Source organism: Heptranchias perlo, chromosome 1 (assembly GCF_035084215.1).
Source record: "Heptranchias perlo isolate sHepPer1 chromosome 1, sHepPer1.hap1, whole genome shotgun sequence".
Lineage (NCBI taxonomy): Eukaryota > Metazoa > Chordata > Chondrichthyes > Hexanchiformes > Hexanchidae > Heptranchias > Heptranchias perlo.
In genome coordinates this window covers 157000932-157018656 of record NC_090325.1, presented here as the reverse complement: position 1 = coordinate 157018656, position 17725 = coordinate 157000932, and the positions used below count along the sequence as shown (strand labels likewise).

Sequence of the window (17725 nt, the reverse complement as noted above, 5' to 3'; positions counted from 1 at the left end):
TTGAAAATTTGTCCCCATTTCATTCCAGACTGCTTCCAACATCTTAAAGCATAAAGCACACCAACAAGTAGGCACTGGGAAAGAGAAAAATGTGTATACATCTTTCCCTTTGTAATGTTTAGAATTAGGTGACATTTTAGCATTAATTTTATTACTCTTGCAGCCTTTTCATCATATTCATGTGTAAGTCCTAACATAACTGCATCCTCCTAGAATTTCCACGGGGATCCTGCGGCTCAAAATTGGTGGAAGCTCTGGAGAAATGGTATGAATGGCCATTTTCAGCTGTTTATGCTGCTTCTCTGGGGGCTCCAGCGACCTTTCACCGAAGTTACGTCGGAAGACCGGGAGAACCCCTGCAGGAATTCAGGGCTGTAGTGTCTATTATCATATTTTGTCAAATTGCTTTCTTGTTGTAGAAAAGAAGCACAGCTGGACGTGGAAGGACAATTTCTGGTACGGATTATATATGATGATTCCAAAACATATGATCTAGTGAGTGCAGCAAGCAAAGTCCTCAGTAAGTAGGGTTTTCATATACTTCTAAGAATATTGATTATAATATAAACATATTCTTTGAAAGGATCATTTCTTTTCTTCAAAGTAAATTATTTAACTTCCTTGCATGATGTCCATGACCTATTTATTTTAAGTCACAGCTACTTAAAGCTTCCAGCTTCCCACTCATATGCTTATTAGCCCTGATATCATAAGCATTACTTTCTTCTGTCTATGCCTGACTATACACCTGAAACCAGACTGGACTGAACTTACTCCTTGCACTGACCCTAATCTCGCATCTTTATTTTGGCCACATTTCACTTTATTGATGAAGACTAATATCATGGTAACATTTTGGGCATTAACCTGTATAGCCTGCGTGGGATTTTGTTTTAATTTATGTTAGGAAATTGCTATAACGTTGGATTCAGTTTACAAGAGATTAACCCCCAGGGGAATATAACATTTTTTGAAGTAACATTAACAAGCAGACATGAAACTATGGGTGGCGGTCTTGGTGATTTTAAGTATTAATTAGCTATCTAAAAAGAGACTGGCCAGCCATAAAACCATTTATCTGTAAGTGTTCCTGTAGCTTTGAGACAATGGGAAAGATTCCAGTTAAAAAGTTCATAGTATTGAAAAGCATCTACACTGAACAATAAAAATGGTCATAGTTGTTTTCATTCAATGTTGGTGGAATATCTATTGTGGGTTAATTAAAACAAAAAATTAAAACAAAATTATTATCCATGCACAGACTCAAAGTAGAAAAGATCTCCCCTCTCCCTCGCTCCAGAATTAATGGAGTGAATCCAAAAGATTATACCAGTTAGTTTGAGATTAGCCAACTTGAAAGTGGACAATGCCCAGAAGTCTTAGTAAGGTTTGTGCATTTATTATTCTACATGGAACCAAGAATGGAAATAAATTGATGGATCTCACTGCAAAAACTGTATTCTGTTCATTCATGTACTTTATGTTAAATAAACCATGCTTCATCTTGCTAGAATTATTTTTTGTCTGCCTTTTATAAAGACAAAACTCGTGACGATATCTGTGAGATTACATTAGCTGGTATATGCAACATGGGTTTGATGTAACAACCCCCCATCATGTTACTGTTTAATTAGATGTTGGGCGGTAAAGGTGCATTCCAGATTGTAGGGGACCCAAGGTCCACTTATGGAAATGGCTGGTGACCCTTAAAGTGAAAGAAAAACTAATGTAGAACCTGAAAATTTGTAACTAACACATTTGTCACCAAATCAGACCTCTATCTTGCTCTTCTGTATTTAAATCTCAGTCCACTATTCTTCTTATATGTTATTTTAATCATTATTGTCAGCTTGGCAGAAGGTTATAGGTTCTAATTGCCAATCCAAGACTTGAACACATAATTTAGATTGACACTTCAGTGTAATACTGAGGGAATGTTGCAGGAGTGCTCCTCCTGGCCCCACAAGGATACCTTGGGACACCCCTGCTCTGGACTCCCCGCCCCTGCCCGCGTCCTTCCCCAAATCCTTGCTTACCTTGCCAAGGACTGACTCCCCTGCCACGGCCGGACCTCCACCATTTTGATTCCCGCCTGACGTCATTCCTGCCGTGTTTGGGACAAAGCCAGTGTCGGTGCATGTAAATGAGGCCCAGGAGTTAAAATCTCCTGGGCATCACACTCCAGGGGAACAAGATGATTTGTCGCCCACTTTGGCCCCCCTGATTAATGTCCTGAGTTTACATCAGCCCCAGTGATTCAATATTGCAAAGTTTAAAAAAAGAGAAGGCCACTCAATCACATAGTTTTACCAATAACCTACTAGTTATACTCATTTTTTTGGATTTTGGCATATTATGATGAAAATAATAATTTATTATATATATGAAAGGAAAAGCCTATTTTTCTGCTGAATACTAATATATGCCAACAATAAAATATGGTTTACATGACAGCAATTTGCAATATCCTGCGGACATTTTTCAATTTCAGTTTAACTACAATGACTTGACCTACTGTGCACAATGTTTTATTGGTTCAAATGTTGCCCCAAATTAATATTATTACTGTACTTTATGAATTTTTTTGTACCAAACCTTCTGACCTACTTTTGAAGAGAGAACTTTAATCAGTACCAAACATGGTTTAAAATAAATTCTGGAAATTATTAATTCTTTTTTTACATGAACATCATTAATCAAAGAAAATTTAGTGCAAAAGATGTCTTGTACATAAAAGGCATTTTTAAACTTGTGAATATTTTTGTTCTCCCATTTTTTTCCATTTCTCCCCTTTTAAGTTTCTGGGAACCATACTTGCTCCATCAGTAATTAATGCCACATTTTTACCTGCCAGGAGATACATTTAAATGGGTATGCTCAGTGATAGAAATCTTCATTTTTATTTAGTGCTCCAGCTAGCATTCTATCTTAGAAACTTAAAACACACCCAACTGAGGCATCTAGGTTTAGATGACAGGTGGCCCTTGTGCAACTCAGACTTGCCAAATGTGGTTGGAAGTCAAATGTTCAATCACTGAATGACTGCAGACCTGCTTCTAGTTCTGTATATATTGGCTGAAAATCCCACATAATGTGAGTTTTCACAATAGTTCAGTTCTTGGGAAACAGCTTATTACAATCACAACCGAGGTCTTACATATTACCAGTGACATGCTTTACTTTTCTACCAATCCTTGAGTGGTGTTGTGAGGTATGAAATAGATTTGCATTATGACAAAAGAGGGTTTTCAAGTAAATTGTGGAATAGGTTTAAAATAAAGCTTTTAAAAGATTGTTGCATATCAGGAACAATGCAGGGCGCAGTACAATATTCACAGCATTGAAAAGCTGGTGTCAAACTATGATTTTAGCTTTCAGTTAGATAAATATCAAATTGCAATAAAAACAGAAAATGGTAGAAATACACGGCAATTAGCAAACCTGCTGGTGCCAGTAAAGGTATTTGGAGCCAAACTATAAATAACAAATGGCACAGAGATTCAAGAAAGGCTAAGCACAGCAGTTTAAAAAAAACATAAAGAAATTACAAGAACAGTCCAGAAAAGGCCTAAGAACATTTACCGTTAAAATCTATAGCCTTTTTAAAGGTCCTCTGCCTGAAGGTCTGCCACGCGGCCCTCTTCGTATCTGGTGTCTTGGGCATGCTGGAGACTTGGCGTCTATCACAACTACCCCTTTTTGAATAACCTAATGAAACTCCTAACTAGACGGGAGCTTCAAACGTCTGTCCTGGGCCTGACCGCATCATGGAGTGGGTGCCATATTCAGCAGCAATCCCATGCAGCTAGCTTCTGCTAGATTTCATAGTACAGTATGTTTTATCTGTGCTGAAATTTGGAGCATAAAGAATTTTCGATTGTGATCTTTTAGCAGAAACCATATACAGTTTTTTTCATTTTGTGTAGATTAAGTTACAGTGGTGGCTTCAGTGTGGAACTAAAATTCATGCCACAGTTTAGGAAGTGAGTGAATATTTTCGGTAGGTTAAAAGTGACTCATCAGCTTCAAGGATTGGGACTACTTCCTATTGTTCTTGGTCCCAGCAACTGCCTGGTCATCTCATTTATCTATGGCATTAATAATACTGTAATTTTGAAAGTCTCAAATACAGTTTATTTTAATAAGGAATTAATGTATTTCCAAGTTTTAGGTCAAAGTAAACTGCATTAATCTATTGTACAAATTGTGTTAGATATTGTAAATGCTGACTGGCCTATAAATACCAGGCTTCTCCTTTTACTGGATGGAGTTCCAGCAGGGCAACTGCAGCACCAGTAGGCAGCGAGGGACCTTAAAGCGGTGGAAGTGCTCCTCAGATCGAATCAGCTGTCCCACTGAAAGCCCCACCTGAGATTGGGGCCTTCAGCAGGTAAATGTTTATGGTTGACTGGAGAGAGAGAAGCTGGCTTCTTGGCCCTCCCTTCCCATGGGGAAGAGGGGGGTGGCATCTGAAGGTATTTATTGCTGCTTAGGTCTACAGCCATCTTCCTCATGTTTGCCCCAGAAAGTGGCGTAAGTGGAGTAAACATGAGGGAAATCCTCCGGGTTCCTGGATCTGCCCCCATCTCCATTTGCATGTGGGAGGTGGGGAAGTAGTAGCTAGCAGTTGTCCTGGTGGTGGTGAGGGGAGGGAAAACCTGGTCAAGGTGGCACTAGGCCTCAATGCCCAAAGTTTCCCTCATTTTCCACCCTGATTCGGCCTGATTTTTTTTCCCTTTCTCTACCCCCTACCCCAGTGTTTATTAGTAATTGTTATTTTAATCTTTTTGCGTCACAAATTTCATAGCAAAGAATAATTTAGATCCAACACCAAAGGTTTTGTCATTGGGATAAATTTGTGGGGAGGATACATTTGTTGAGAGTGGAATGTTCATAAAAGTGACATGTAGACATCTAGAAGGTTTTCTGATGATCCGTTGCCTTTCTGACTTTTCAGCCATTTATGTTAAAACCTTGAGGTGCAGCCTGCACTGCTATAAGTGCATTCATTTGTGAATAATTTAGTGTATGAGAAGTTACTAAGAATCCACAAACACCTCCAAGTTTTATAAATTGTTATAACCTTTGTGAGATATTTGAAATGAGGTCTGACAGAATTTTTTCTGTTATGTGATCAATCCTTTACAGAAATCAATGCTGGTGAAATTCTGCAGATGTTTGGAAAGATGTTTTTTGAATTCTGCCAAGAATCTGGCTATGATACAATCCTTCGTGTTCTGGGCTCCAATGTTAGAGAGTTTTTGCAGGTAAATGTGCTTGTGTTCGTGAATACAACATATTTCAGTTTATATCGATGAACATAAAGTATTACTAAATATCTGCTCTGTTGAGTTTGCTTGATAGTTAAATTCATGCATAGAATTCAAAAATAAGCTAACCTGAATTTAAATATGTGAAGATTTATCATAGAATCATAGAATCATACAGCACAGAAGGAGGCCATTCAGGCCATTGTGCCTGTGCTGGCTCTCCCACTCCCCTGCTCTTTCCCCATAACCCTGCAAATTTCTCTGCAAATCTCGTGTATGAATTATATTAATTAAACATTTCAAATGCTGCAAAGATTAAAAGAAGTATTATTTTCAATGCCTGATTAAATGGTGATTTCTTTGTTGAATAAGGGGCATTCTTGTGGAAAAGATGATTTTTAACCAATTGGGTTTGGTTACATTTCAGATATCTAGCAAAATGATCCATTGTTATCAAGTTAAATGATTAAAAAAATTAAGTGTTCACTATAACAATATTACACTACAAACATCGTGAAACATAGTCATGACTGGCCATTTACAATATGGAATGGAAGATAAAATAATGTTCAGACTGTAGGTCACTTACTCCTTGGAAGCTAAGAAACTAAATGGGGTAGAAGTGCAAACAAATCAGGGAATATAGATACATAAATCACTAAAACATAACTACAGAAGTTGATAAGGCCACAAAAAGTGCAAATGGAGTGCTAGGGTTCATTTCTAGAGGAATAGAATACAAAAGCAGGGAGGTAATTTTATTTTTTTATATTTGGTTAGACCACACTTGCAGTTGTCGTTTCCATACTACAAAAAGGATATTAAAAGAGAAAGTGCGGGAAGTTACTGTTATTAGTTTGAATTTGTGTTCCCTTGTCTTACTCCCACAGTTTAATTTCAAGTAGTATTCTTGATTAACCTTCCCCATTACCTCATATACCTTTATAGGATCACCTTTCAGATATCTCTTTTTCAGGCTGAAAAGTCCAACTCTGGACCATTTTTCGGCAGGTGAGTAGTGGTGTGAGTTAGAAACTCACCCGCTGCTCCAGAAATGAGGCTCGTGGTATTTTAACACCCAGTGATAAAGCTGAACAATGTCTGCCTCCAGTCCCATTGAGGAGGTGGCAGGGTGTAGAAGTGCTGTCATCTTGAGAGAAGGCAATGTGTTGCACTCCCATTGCACAACTGCCCCTCCGACGTGTTGCTGCTCTGCACTCCTACTGATCTGCGGGGGAGCAGGTGGTAGGAGATCCATGATGCAACTGAAGCCCCAATTCATTTGGTATCCCAGCGCATCTAAGGTGAAGGAGATGTTGGGAGACCTGAGCCTGCATGGTACCAATATAAGCATCCCTGAGATATTCTACTACTAGAGCCACTGATTAGGTGGACCCAGCTGCACCATCCATTGAAGTGGCCACGCATCCCATGGTTGACTGCAGACTCTTTGTAACATGCACTGGAGTGCCACACAAGTTGGTAGCGGACTCCTCCACCATCTTCAACATATGGCGGTAGCTCCCTGGCAGGCTGTTCAATAAATAGAGCAATTGCTAGTGTGCAGAAAAAATGATTTCTTTTGAAGGTTGGGGATCGAAATTCTACGGAGTACAATTTGGACATCATTACACCAAGCATAGAGGTCCAATTTAGGGGGCCAATCATCCATGCCTGATTAGTGTTGGCAGCACATCCAATGCCATTTTGGTTTGGGTGCTCTAGTGGCATCCCTGGCTTCAGCTTAAAACTGCGTTTAGCCACTTGCATATGCTAATGAGGGGCCTAACACCTTTTTAAGGACCCTTTCCTGAAATAGGGCTGCCCTGAGCGGAGCTGGCTCAGCTTTTCCAGGAGTAGATGTGGGTTAATAAGCAGTTGCCACCAAAAAGGTACGGTTTTCTTATATTAAAAACCATCATAGGAACATAGGAACACGAGTAGGCCATTCAGCTCCTCGAGCCTGTTCTCCATTCAATTAGACCATGACTGATCTGTACCTTAACCCCATCTACCTGTCCCGGTTCCGTAACCCTTAATACCCTTGCCTAATAAAAATTTATCGTTCTCAATCTTGAAAGCTTCATTTGACCCACATCCACAGCTTTTTGGGTGAGTGAGTTCCAGATTTCCACACCCCTTTGTTTGAAAGAACCCTTTGATTTCACTCCTAAATGGCCCAGCTCTAATTTTAAGACAGAGATGAGGAGAAATTTCTTCTCTCAGAGGTTATCAACCTTTGGAATTCTTTGCCCCAAAGAGCGGTGAAGGCTGAGTCATTGAATATATTCAAGGCTGAGTTAGACAAATTTTTGATCAGCAAGGGAGTCAAAGGATATGGGGAACAGGCGGGAAAGTGGAGTTGAGGCCAGAATCAGATCAGCCATGATCTCATTGAATGGGGGAGCAGGCTTGAAGGGCCAAACGGCCTATTCCTGCTCCTATTTCTTATGTTCTTATGTTCCTCTTATTCTGGATTCCCCCACCAGAGGAAATAGTTTCTCGGTATCTACCCTAATGAATCCCTTTATCATTTTAAACATCTCGAATAGATCACCCCTTAACTTTCTAAACTTAAGGAACAACAAGCCAGGTTTATGCAACCTGTCCTCATAATTTAACTCTTTAAGCTCTGGTATCATTCTGGTGAATCTGCACTGAACTCTTCCAAGGCTCTTCCATAACTTTCCTGAGATGCAGTACCTAAAATATTACTGTACAGTGTATTGATGTAATATACCAGTAATTTCCAACAATAAGAACTTACATTTATATAGCGCCTTTAAAGTAGAAACATGTCCCAAGACACTTTGCAGAAATGTAATTAAACAAAAATTGACACCGAGCTAAGACAGAGATTTTAGGAGGAGCGACTAAAAGTTTGGTCAAAAAGATGAGTTTTATGAAGGATCTTAAAGGAGGAAAGAGAGATTAGGGAGGGAATTCCAGAGCTTAGTACCTAGATGGCTACCAATGTTGGAGCGAAGGGATTTTGGAATGCACAAGAGGTCAGAGTTGGAGGAATGCAGAGTTCTCGGAGGGTTGGAGGAGGTTGCAGACATAGGAATGGGTGAGACCATGAAGGGATTTGAATACAAGAATGAGAATTTTTAATTTGAGGCACTGGGGGACTGCGTGCCAGTGGGTGAGCAGAATTTGGTGTGGGATAACATAAGGGCAGCAGCGATTCGATGAGCTGAAATTTATGGAGGGTGCAGGATGGGAGGCCGGTCAGGAGGGCATTGGAATAGTCAAGTTTGGAGCTGACGAAGGTACGAATTAGGGTTTTGGCAGCAGATGGGCGGAGATGGGCAATGTTACAGAGGTAGAAATAGGCAGCCTTTCTGATGGAGAGGATATGGGACCAGAAGCTCAGCTCAGGGTCATATAGGACCCCGAGATTGCAAACAGTTTGGTTTAATCTCAGACAGTGGCCAGGGAGGAGGATGGAATTGAGGCAAGGGTACGGACATTGTGGTGGGGTCCGAAGGCGATGACTTTGATCTTCTCAATGCTTAACTGGAGGATTTTGCGGCTCATCCAGGACTAAACCTTGGACAAGCAGGCTGTCGAAACAAAGGCAGTAGATGGGTCTGGAGAGGTGGTGGAGAAGTGGAGTTGGGGTCCCACTGTACAGGTGGAACCTGACTCCATGTCTTCGGATGATGCAGACAAAGGGTAGCATGTAGATGAGGAAGAGGAGAAGGCTTCTTGGGGACTATGGGGAACTCTAGAGGTAATGGTGCGGGGGCGGGAAAAGAGGAGAACTTTGCAACAAACCCAGCATTAATGGAGTAAATGGCCGTTCACACCATTTCTCCAGGGTTTCCATTGATCTTCTGCTGAAGTTACGGTGGCAGATTAAGGAACCCCTGTGGAAATTCTACTCCATAATATTTTGTACCATGGCATTATAGAATCATAGAATGGTTACAGCACGGAAGGAGGCCATTCGGCCCATTGAGCCCGTGCCAGCTCTTTGTAAGAGCAATCCAGTTAGTCCCGTTCCCCGCTCTTTTTCCCCTTAGCCCTGCAGATTCTTTCCCTTCAAGTATTTATCTAATTCCTTTTTGAAAGCCACAATTGAATCTACTTCCACCACCCTTTCCCTTTGCATTCCAGATCATAGCTATTCGATGCGTAAAAAAGTTTTTCCTCATGTCACCTTTGGTTCTTTTGCCAATCACTTTAAATCTGTGTCCTCTGGTTCTCAACCCTTCCGCCAATGGGAACAATTTCCCTTTATTTACTTTGTCTAAACCCTTCATGATTTTGAACACTTTTATCAAATCTCCTCTTAACCTTCTCTGTTCGAAGGAGAACAACCCCAGCTTTTCCAGTCTGTCCACGTAACTGAAGTCCCTCATTTATTCTAGTAAACCTTTTCTGCATCCTCTCTAAGGCCTTCACAAATTTCCTAAAGTGCGGTGCCCATAATTGGACACAATACTCCAGTTGTGGCCGAACCAGTATTTTATAAAGTCTCAACGTAACTTCCTTGCTTTTGTATTCTATGCCCCTATTTATAAAGCCCAGGATCCCGTATGCTTTCTTAATGGCTTTCTCAACCTGTCCTGCCACCTTCAAAGATTTATGCACTACACCCTCCAGGTCTCTCTGTTCCTAAGCCCCCTTTAGAATTGTAGCATTTAGTTTATATTGTCTCTCCTCATTCTTCCTGCCAAAATGTTTGCTATTCACTGTGTTCAATTTCATCTGCCACGTCCGCCCATTCCACCAGCCTGTCTATGTCCTCTTGAAGTCTATTAGTATTCTCCTCACTGTTTACTACACTTCCAAGTTTTGTGTCATGTGCAAATTTGGAAATTGTGTCCTGTACACCCAAGTCCAAGTCATTAATATATATCAAAAAAAGCAGTGGTCCTAGTATAGTCCCCTGGGGAACACAATTGTATACCTTCCTGCAGTCCAAAAAACAACCATTCACCATTACTCTCTGTTTCTTGTCACATAGCCAATTTCATATCTATGCACCCACTGCCCGTTTGATTCCATGGGCTTCAATTTAGCTGACAAGCCTATTATGTGGCACTTTATCATTTGCCTTTTGAAAGCCCATATACACAACATTGCCCTCATCAACCCTCTCTGTTACCTCATCAAAAAACTCAATCAAGTTAGTTAAACACAATTTGCCTCTAACAAATCCATCCTGGCTTTCCTTTATTAATCCACATTTGTCTAAATGACTATTAATTTTGTCCCAGATTTTCGTTTCTAAAAGCTTCCCCACCACTGAGGTTAAACTGACTGGTTGGGTTTATCCTTACACCCATTTTTGAACAAGGGCGTAACATTTCCAATTCCCCAGTCCTCTGGCACCACACCCATATCTAAGGAGGATTGGAAGATTATAGCCAGCACCTCTGCAAATTCCACCCTTACTTCCCTCAGCAACCTAGGATGCATCCCATCCGGACCGGGTGACTTATCTACTTCAAATACAGCCAGCCTTTCTAGGACCTCCTCTTTATCAATTTTTAGCCCATCCAGAGGGGTAATATTCTGGCATGGGTGGAGGATTGGTTATCTAACAGGAAGCAGAGAGTTGGGATAAATGGTTCATTCTCAGACTGGCAACCAGTAGCCAGTGGTGTTCCGCAGGGGTCAGTGCTGGGTCCCCAACTCTTTACAATCTATATTAACGATTTGGAGGAGGGGACCGAGTGTAGCGTATCAAAGTTTGCAGATGATACAAAGATGGGAGGGAAAGTGGAGAGTGAGGAGGACATAAAAAACCTACAGGGGGATATAGACAGGCTGGGTGAATGGGCGGAGATTTGGCAGATGCAATACAATATTGGAAAATGTGAGGTTATGCACTTTGGCAGGAAAAATCAGAGAGCAAGAGAGCAATCTTAAAGGCGAGAAACTGGAAAGTACTGCAGTACAAAGGGATCTGGGGGTCCTAGTGCAAGAAGATCAAAAAGTTAGTATGCAGGTGCAGCAGGTGATCAAGAAGGCCAAAGGAATGTTGGTTTTTATTGCTCGGGGGATAGAATATAAAAACGGAGGTACTGCTGCAGTTATATAAGGTATTGGGGAGACCGCACCTGGAATACTGCATACAGTTTTGGTGTCCATACTTAAGAAAAGACATACTTGCTCTCGAGGCAGTACAAAGAAGGTTCACTCGGTTAATCCAAGGGATGAGGGGGCGGACATATGAGGAGAGGTTGAGTAGATTGGGACTCTACTCATTGGAGTTCAGAAGAATGAGAGGCGATCTTATTGAAACATATAAGATTGTGAAGGGGCTTGATCGGGTGGATGCGGTAAGGATGTTCCCAAGGATGGGTGAAACTAGAACTAGGGGGCATAATCTTAGAATAAGGGGCTGCTCTTTCAAAACTGAGATGAGGAGAAACTTCTTCACTCAGAGGGTAGTAGGTCTGTGGAATTTGCTGCCCCAGGAAGCTGTGGAAGCTACATCATTAAATAAATTTAAAACAGAAATCGACAGTTTCCCAGAAGTAAAGGGCATTAGGGGTTACGGGGAGCGGGCAGGAAATTGGACATGAATTTAGAATTTAAGATTAGGATCAGATCAGCCATGATCTTATTGAATGGCGGAGCAGGCTCGAGGGGCCGATTGGCCTACTCCTGCTCCTGTTTCTTATGTTCTTATGTTCTTAACTACCTCCTCTTTTACTGTGACTTTGGCAGCATCTTCTTCCTTGGTAAAGACACATGCAAAGTATTCATTTAGTACCTCAGCCATGCCCTCTCCCTCCATGCGTCGTGCTAATTGTATCCATATGATTTATATCAATTAGTGTTAATTGTATTCAGGTAGTGCTTATCAGTTGAGCATTCAGGGTAAGATAAGGCAGAAAAAAAAAGCCTATGATAGACACCGGGAACTCAATACTACGGAAAGCTTTGAGGAATATACAAAGTGCAGGATTGAAGTTAAAAAGGAAATTAGGAAAGCAAAGAGAGGGCATGAAAAAATATTAGCAGGTAAAATCAAAGATGTTTTATAAATACATAAAGAGCAAGAGGATAACTATGGAAAGAGTAGGGCCTATTAGAGACCAAAAAGGTAAACTATGTGTGGAGGCGGAAGATGTGGGTATGGTTCTTAATGAATACTTTGTATTTGTCTTCACAAAGGAAAGGGATGATGCAGAGATTGAAGTTCAGGAGGAGGAGTGTGAAATATTGGATGGGGTAAAAATAGTGAGAGAGGAAGTATTAAGGAGATTAACATCTTTGAAAGCGGATAAATCACCAGGGCTGGATGAAATGTATCCCAGGTGTTAAAAGAAGCCAGGGAGGAAATACTGGAGGCTTTAACAATCATTTTTCAAACTTCATTGGATACAGGCGTAGTGCCAGAGGATTAGAGGTCTGCTAACATTGTACCATTGTTTAAAAAGGGAGCGAAGGATCGACCGAGTAATTACAGGCCAGCCAGTCTAACCTCGGTGGTGGGCAAATTATCGGAATCAATTCTGAGGGACAGGATAAACTGTCACTTAGAAAGGCACGGACTAATCAAGGACAGTCAGCACGGATTTGTTAAGGGGAGGTCGTGTCTGACTAACTTGATTGAATTTTTCAAGGAGGTGACAAGGAGGATCGATGAGGGTAGCGCAATTGATGTAGTCTACATGGATTTTAGCAAGGCTTTTGACAAGGTCCCACATAGCAGATTGGTCAAAAAAGTAAAGGCCCTTGGGATCCAAGGGAATGTGGCAAATTGGATCCAAAATTGGCTCAGTGGCAAGAAGCAAAGGATAATGGTCGACGGGTGTTTTTGCAACTGGAAGGCTGTTTCCAGTGGAGTGCCGCAGGGCTCGGTACTAGGTCCTTTGCTTTTTGTGGTATACATTAACGATTTGGACTTAAACGTAGGGGGCATGATTAAGAAATTTGCGGATGACACAAAGATAGGCCGTGTGGTTGATAGTAAGGAGGAAAGCTGTAGTCTGCAGGAAGGTATCAATGGACAGATGGGCAGAAAAGTGGAAAATGGAGTTCAATCCGGAGAAGTGTAAGGTAATGCATTTGGGGAGCGCAAACAAGGCAAGGGAATACACAATAAATGGGAGGATACTGAGAGGTGTAGAGGAAGTGAGGGACCTTGGAGTGCATGTCCACAGGTAGATAAGGTGGTTAAGAAGGCATATGGAATGCTTTCCTTTATTAGCTGAGACATAGAATATAAAAGCAGGGATGTTATGCTGGAACTGTATAAATCACTAGTTAGGCCACAACTTGAGTACTGCGCACAGTTCTGGTCATCATATTACAGGAAGTATGTAGTTGCACTAGAGAGGGTGCAGAGGAGATTTACGAGGATGTTGCCAGGACTGGAGAATTTTAGCTATGCTGACAGATTTGATAGGCTCGGGTTGTTTTCCTTGGAACAGAGGAGTCTGAGGGGTGATTTGATTGAGGTGTACAAAATTATGAAGGGCCTAGATAGGGTGGATAGGAAGGACCTATTTACCTTGGCGAAGGGGTCAATAACCAGGGGGCATAGATTTAAAGTGATTGGTAGAAGGATTAGAGTGGAAATGAGGAAAAATGTTTTCACCCAGAGGATGGTGGGGGTCAGGAACTCACTGCCTGAGAGGGTGTTAGAGGCAGAAACCCTCAACTCATTTGAAAAATACCTGGATGTGCACCTGAAGAGCCGTGACCTGGAGGGCTACGGACCAAATGCGGGAAAGTGGGATTTGGCTGGGTGGCTCGTTTCTCAGCCAGTGCGGACACGATGGGCTGAATGGCTTCCTTCTGTGCCATAAATTTTCTATGATTCTTTTCTATGAATTGGGGACTCACTTGTATCCATATATATGAGAGCTTACCTAGGGTGTGGTGTGGGTAAAACAGTACTTGTCCAACATGGCAATCAAACTATTAGGGTTCATTCCTCATGATTAATTGGAGTTAATTATAAAATCTCGGACTCTGAGCAGTTGATAGTACTAATCGAGGCAACTTGTGCCTCAAATGTTCATGATTTTTTTGATGTAGTTCCTGAGGTAGATCAAGGGCTGGACAGTGGTAATGTCAGTGATCAAGAAACACATGACAGAGCTCTTACATCCACAGAACAATTACCCAAAGTGGGTACATGGGTGACATATGTTCCAGAAGGGATTAATGAATGGAGGGGTGTAACAGTTTTGGGACATGCAGGCAAAGCTACTCGTAGATTTAAATTTTGTTGCATGTTCAGGATGATGGGCATGAAGCGAGTCTGGCAGCCTGGGGTAAAAGAGTGGAGAGTACAAAAGTGGAGCACTAGTAGCGATAGGGAGTCTGGAATTGAATCTCACGTCAGAAAACTATCATGAACTAGAGATGAAAGAGGGAGATCTCACAGTAGTAGTCGCAACAGACACAGAAGCGGAAGTAGCTGGACTAGGTCAGACAATAAAACAAAGAACACAGAACAGTCACTTAACAGAATTAGAAGCAGAAGTCCTCATGGTCATGAAGTTTTGGTGGCTGCCAATAAACTTGAGGATAAATGAGTAAGAGAGGCAAAACACAGACTAGTCAAGCAACAGCCTGATATAGCCATACTCACAGAATCATACCTTGTCGCCAACGTCCCAGGCTCTTCCATTACCATCCCTGGGTATGTCCTGTCCCACCGGCAGGACAGATCCACCAGAGGTGTCGGTACAGTAATATACAGTCAGGAGGGAGTGGCCCTGGGAGTCCTCAACATTGACTCCGAACCCCATGAAATCTCATGGCATCAGGTCAAACATGGGCAAGGAAACCTCCTGCTGATTCCCGCCTACCGCCCTCCCTCAGCTGATGAATCAGTCCTCCAACACAAGGCTGAAGCATAGGCAACCATCCTCAGCCAGAAGTGCCGAGTGGATGATCCATCTCAGCCTCCTTCCGATGTCCCCACCATCACAGAAGCCAGTCTTCAGCCAATTTGATTCACTCCAGGTGATATCAAGAAACGGCAGTGTGCGCTGGATACAACAAAGGCGATGTGCCCCGACAACATCCCGGTTGTAGTGCTGAAGACTTGTGCTCCAGAACTAGCCACGCCTTTAGCCAAGCTGTTCCAGTACAGCTACAACAATGACAACTACTCGACAATGTGGAAAATTGCCCAGGTATGTCCAGTCCACAAAAAGCAGGACAAATCCAATCCGGCCAATTAACGCCCCATCAGTCTACTCTCAATCACCAGCAAAGTGATGGAAGGTGTCGTTGACAGTGCTATCAAGCGGCAGTTACTCAACAATAACCTGTTCACCGATGCTCAGTTTAGGTTCCACCAGGAACATTCGGCTCCAGACCTCATTACAGCTTTGGTCCAAACATGGACAAAAGAGCTGAATTCCAGAGGTGAGGTGAGAGTGATTTCCCTTGACATCAAGGCAGCATTTGACCGAGTGTGGCACCAAGGAGCCCTAGTAAAATTGAAGTCAATGGGAATCAGGGGGAAAACTCTCCAGTGGCTGGAGTCATACTTAGTGCAAAGGAAGATGGTAGTGGTTGTGGGAGGCCAATCATCTCAGCTCCAGGACATTGATGCAGGAATTCCTCAGGGCAGTGTCTTAGGCCCAACCACCTTCAGCTGCTTCATCGATGACCATCTCTCCATCATAAGGTCAGAAATGGGGATATTTGCTGATGATCGCACAGTGTTCAGTTCCATTCGCAACCCCTCAGATAATGAAGCAGCCTGTGCCCGCATGCAGCAAGACTTGGACAACATCCAGGCTTGGGCTGATAAGTGGCAAGTAACATTCGCGCTAGACAAGTGCCAGGCAATGACCATCTCCAACAAGAGAGAGTCTAACCTTGACATTTGATGGCATTACCATCACCGAATCCCCCACCATCAACATCCTGGGGGTCATCATTGACCAGAAACTTAACTGGACCAGCCACATAAATACTGTGGCTACAAGAGCAGATCAGAGGCTGGGTATTATGCAGCGAGTGACTCACCTCCTGACTCCCCAAAGCCTTTCCACCATCTACAAAGCACAAGTCAGGATTGTGATGGAATAGCTTCTCTTGCCTGGATGAGTGCAGCTCTAACGACACTCAAGAAGCTTGACACCATCCAGGAGAAAGCAGCCCGCTTGATTGGCACCCCATCCACCACCCTAAACATTCACTCCCTTCACCACCGGCGCACTGTGGCTGCAGTGTGTACCATCCACAGGATGCATTGCAGCAATTCGCCATGGCTTCTTCGACAGCACCTCCCAAACCCGTGACCTCTATCACCTAGAAGGACAAGGGCAGCAGGCACATGGTAACAATACCACCTCCAAGTCGCACACCATCCTGACTTGGAAATATATCGCCATTCCTTCATCGTCGCTGGGTCAAAATCCTGGAACTCCCTTCCGAACAGCACTATGGGAGAACCTTCACTACACGGACTGCAGCGGTTCAAGAAGGCGGCTCACCACCACCTTCTCAAGGGCAATTAGGATGAGCAATAAATGCTGGCCTTGCTAGCGACGCCCACATCCCATGAACGAATAAAAAAAAAGGGAGTTTGATAGTTGGAAAGAATTTGGAGTTTATTCTGAAGTAATAGATAAGGGTCAACCAGCTTTGTCGCATAGATGGATTTGTACTGAAAAAATCCTTGCAGATGGGAGTTACAAGGTTAAAGCGATGTTGGTAGTTGTGGCTTTTGAAGAGAACCTGGGAGATTCAGATGTTCCAGTGGATTCTACCACTGCTGGAAAGGTAATCTTAAAAATCTTTTTAGCTCTTTTGGCAACATATTCATGGCAGTGTAGGTCAACTAACATAAAAGCCACATTTTTGCAGGGCAATACTCTTCAGAGGGAAGTGTTTTTAAAACCGCCTAAAGAGGCAGCAGATGCGGAAGGAAAACTATGGAAACTAAACAAATGCGTCTCGGGCCTGAATGATGCTTCCAGGGTATGATATTTTTCGGTGAGATCTGTTTTGCTGAAAATAGGTTGTGTTCAACTGAAATCAGATCCCGCAATGTTTTATTGGTACCATAACGGAAAACTTCTAGGTATCTTCATGATGCACATTGATGATTTCATATGGGGTGGTACTGTGGATTTTGAGAAATTTGTCATTAATAAGATTAGAGTAGAATTTAAAATTGAGAGTCAGGCCTGTAGTGCTTTTAAATATATTGGTTTAGATATTAAGCAGAGTGGGTCTGGTGTAACTTTAAATCAACAGTCATATTTAGTATTACTCCCATCCTGGTGAATCATTCTAGGTCATCACAGAAAAGTGATGTTATATCTGAAGAAGAGGCAGAGCAATTACGAAGCTTGATTGGTCAGTTGAACTGGTTGTGCACTCAGATTAGACCGGATGCTAGTTTTGATTTGTTGGAGGTAAGTACTTCAATGAAACACCCCATAGTAGAGAATGTTTTACGGGCAAATAAAACATTACAAAAATTAAATATAGATAAATGCGTGCTTAAGTTC

General features: G+C 42.2%; 1 protein-coding gene across 1 annotated transcript in view; it reads left to right on the top strand.

Moving 5' to 3' along the window:
* Positions 1-17725, top strand: part of gucy1b1 (guanylate cyclase 1 soluble subunit beta 1) — a 145633-nt gene that overhangs the window by 8469 nt on the left and 119439 nt on the right. Inside the window, exons 3-4 of the mRNA XM_067969961.1 lie at positions 420-520; positions 5149-5267. Coding sequence (XP_067826062.1) covers positions 420-520; positions 5149-5267 — 220 coding nt within the window. The remainder of the gene's footprint in view (positions 1-419; positions 521-5148; positions 5268-17725) is intronic.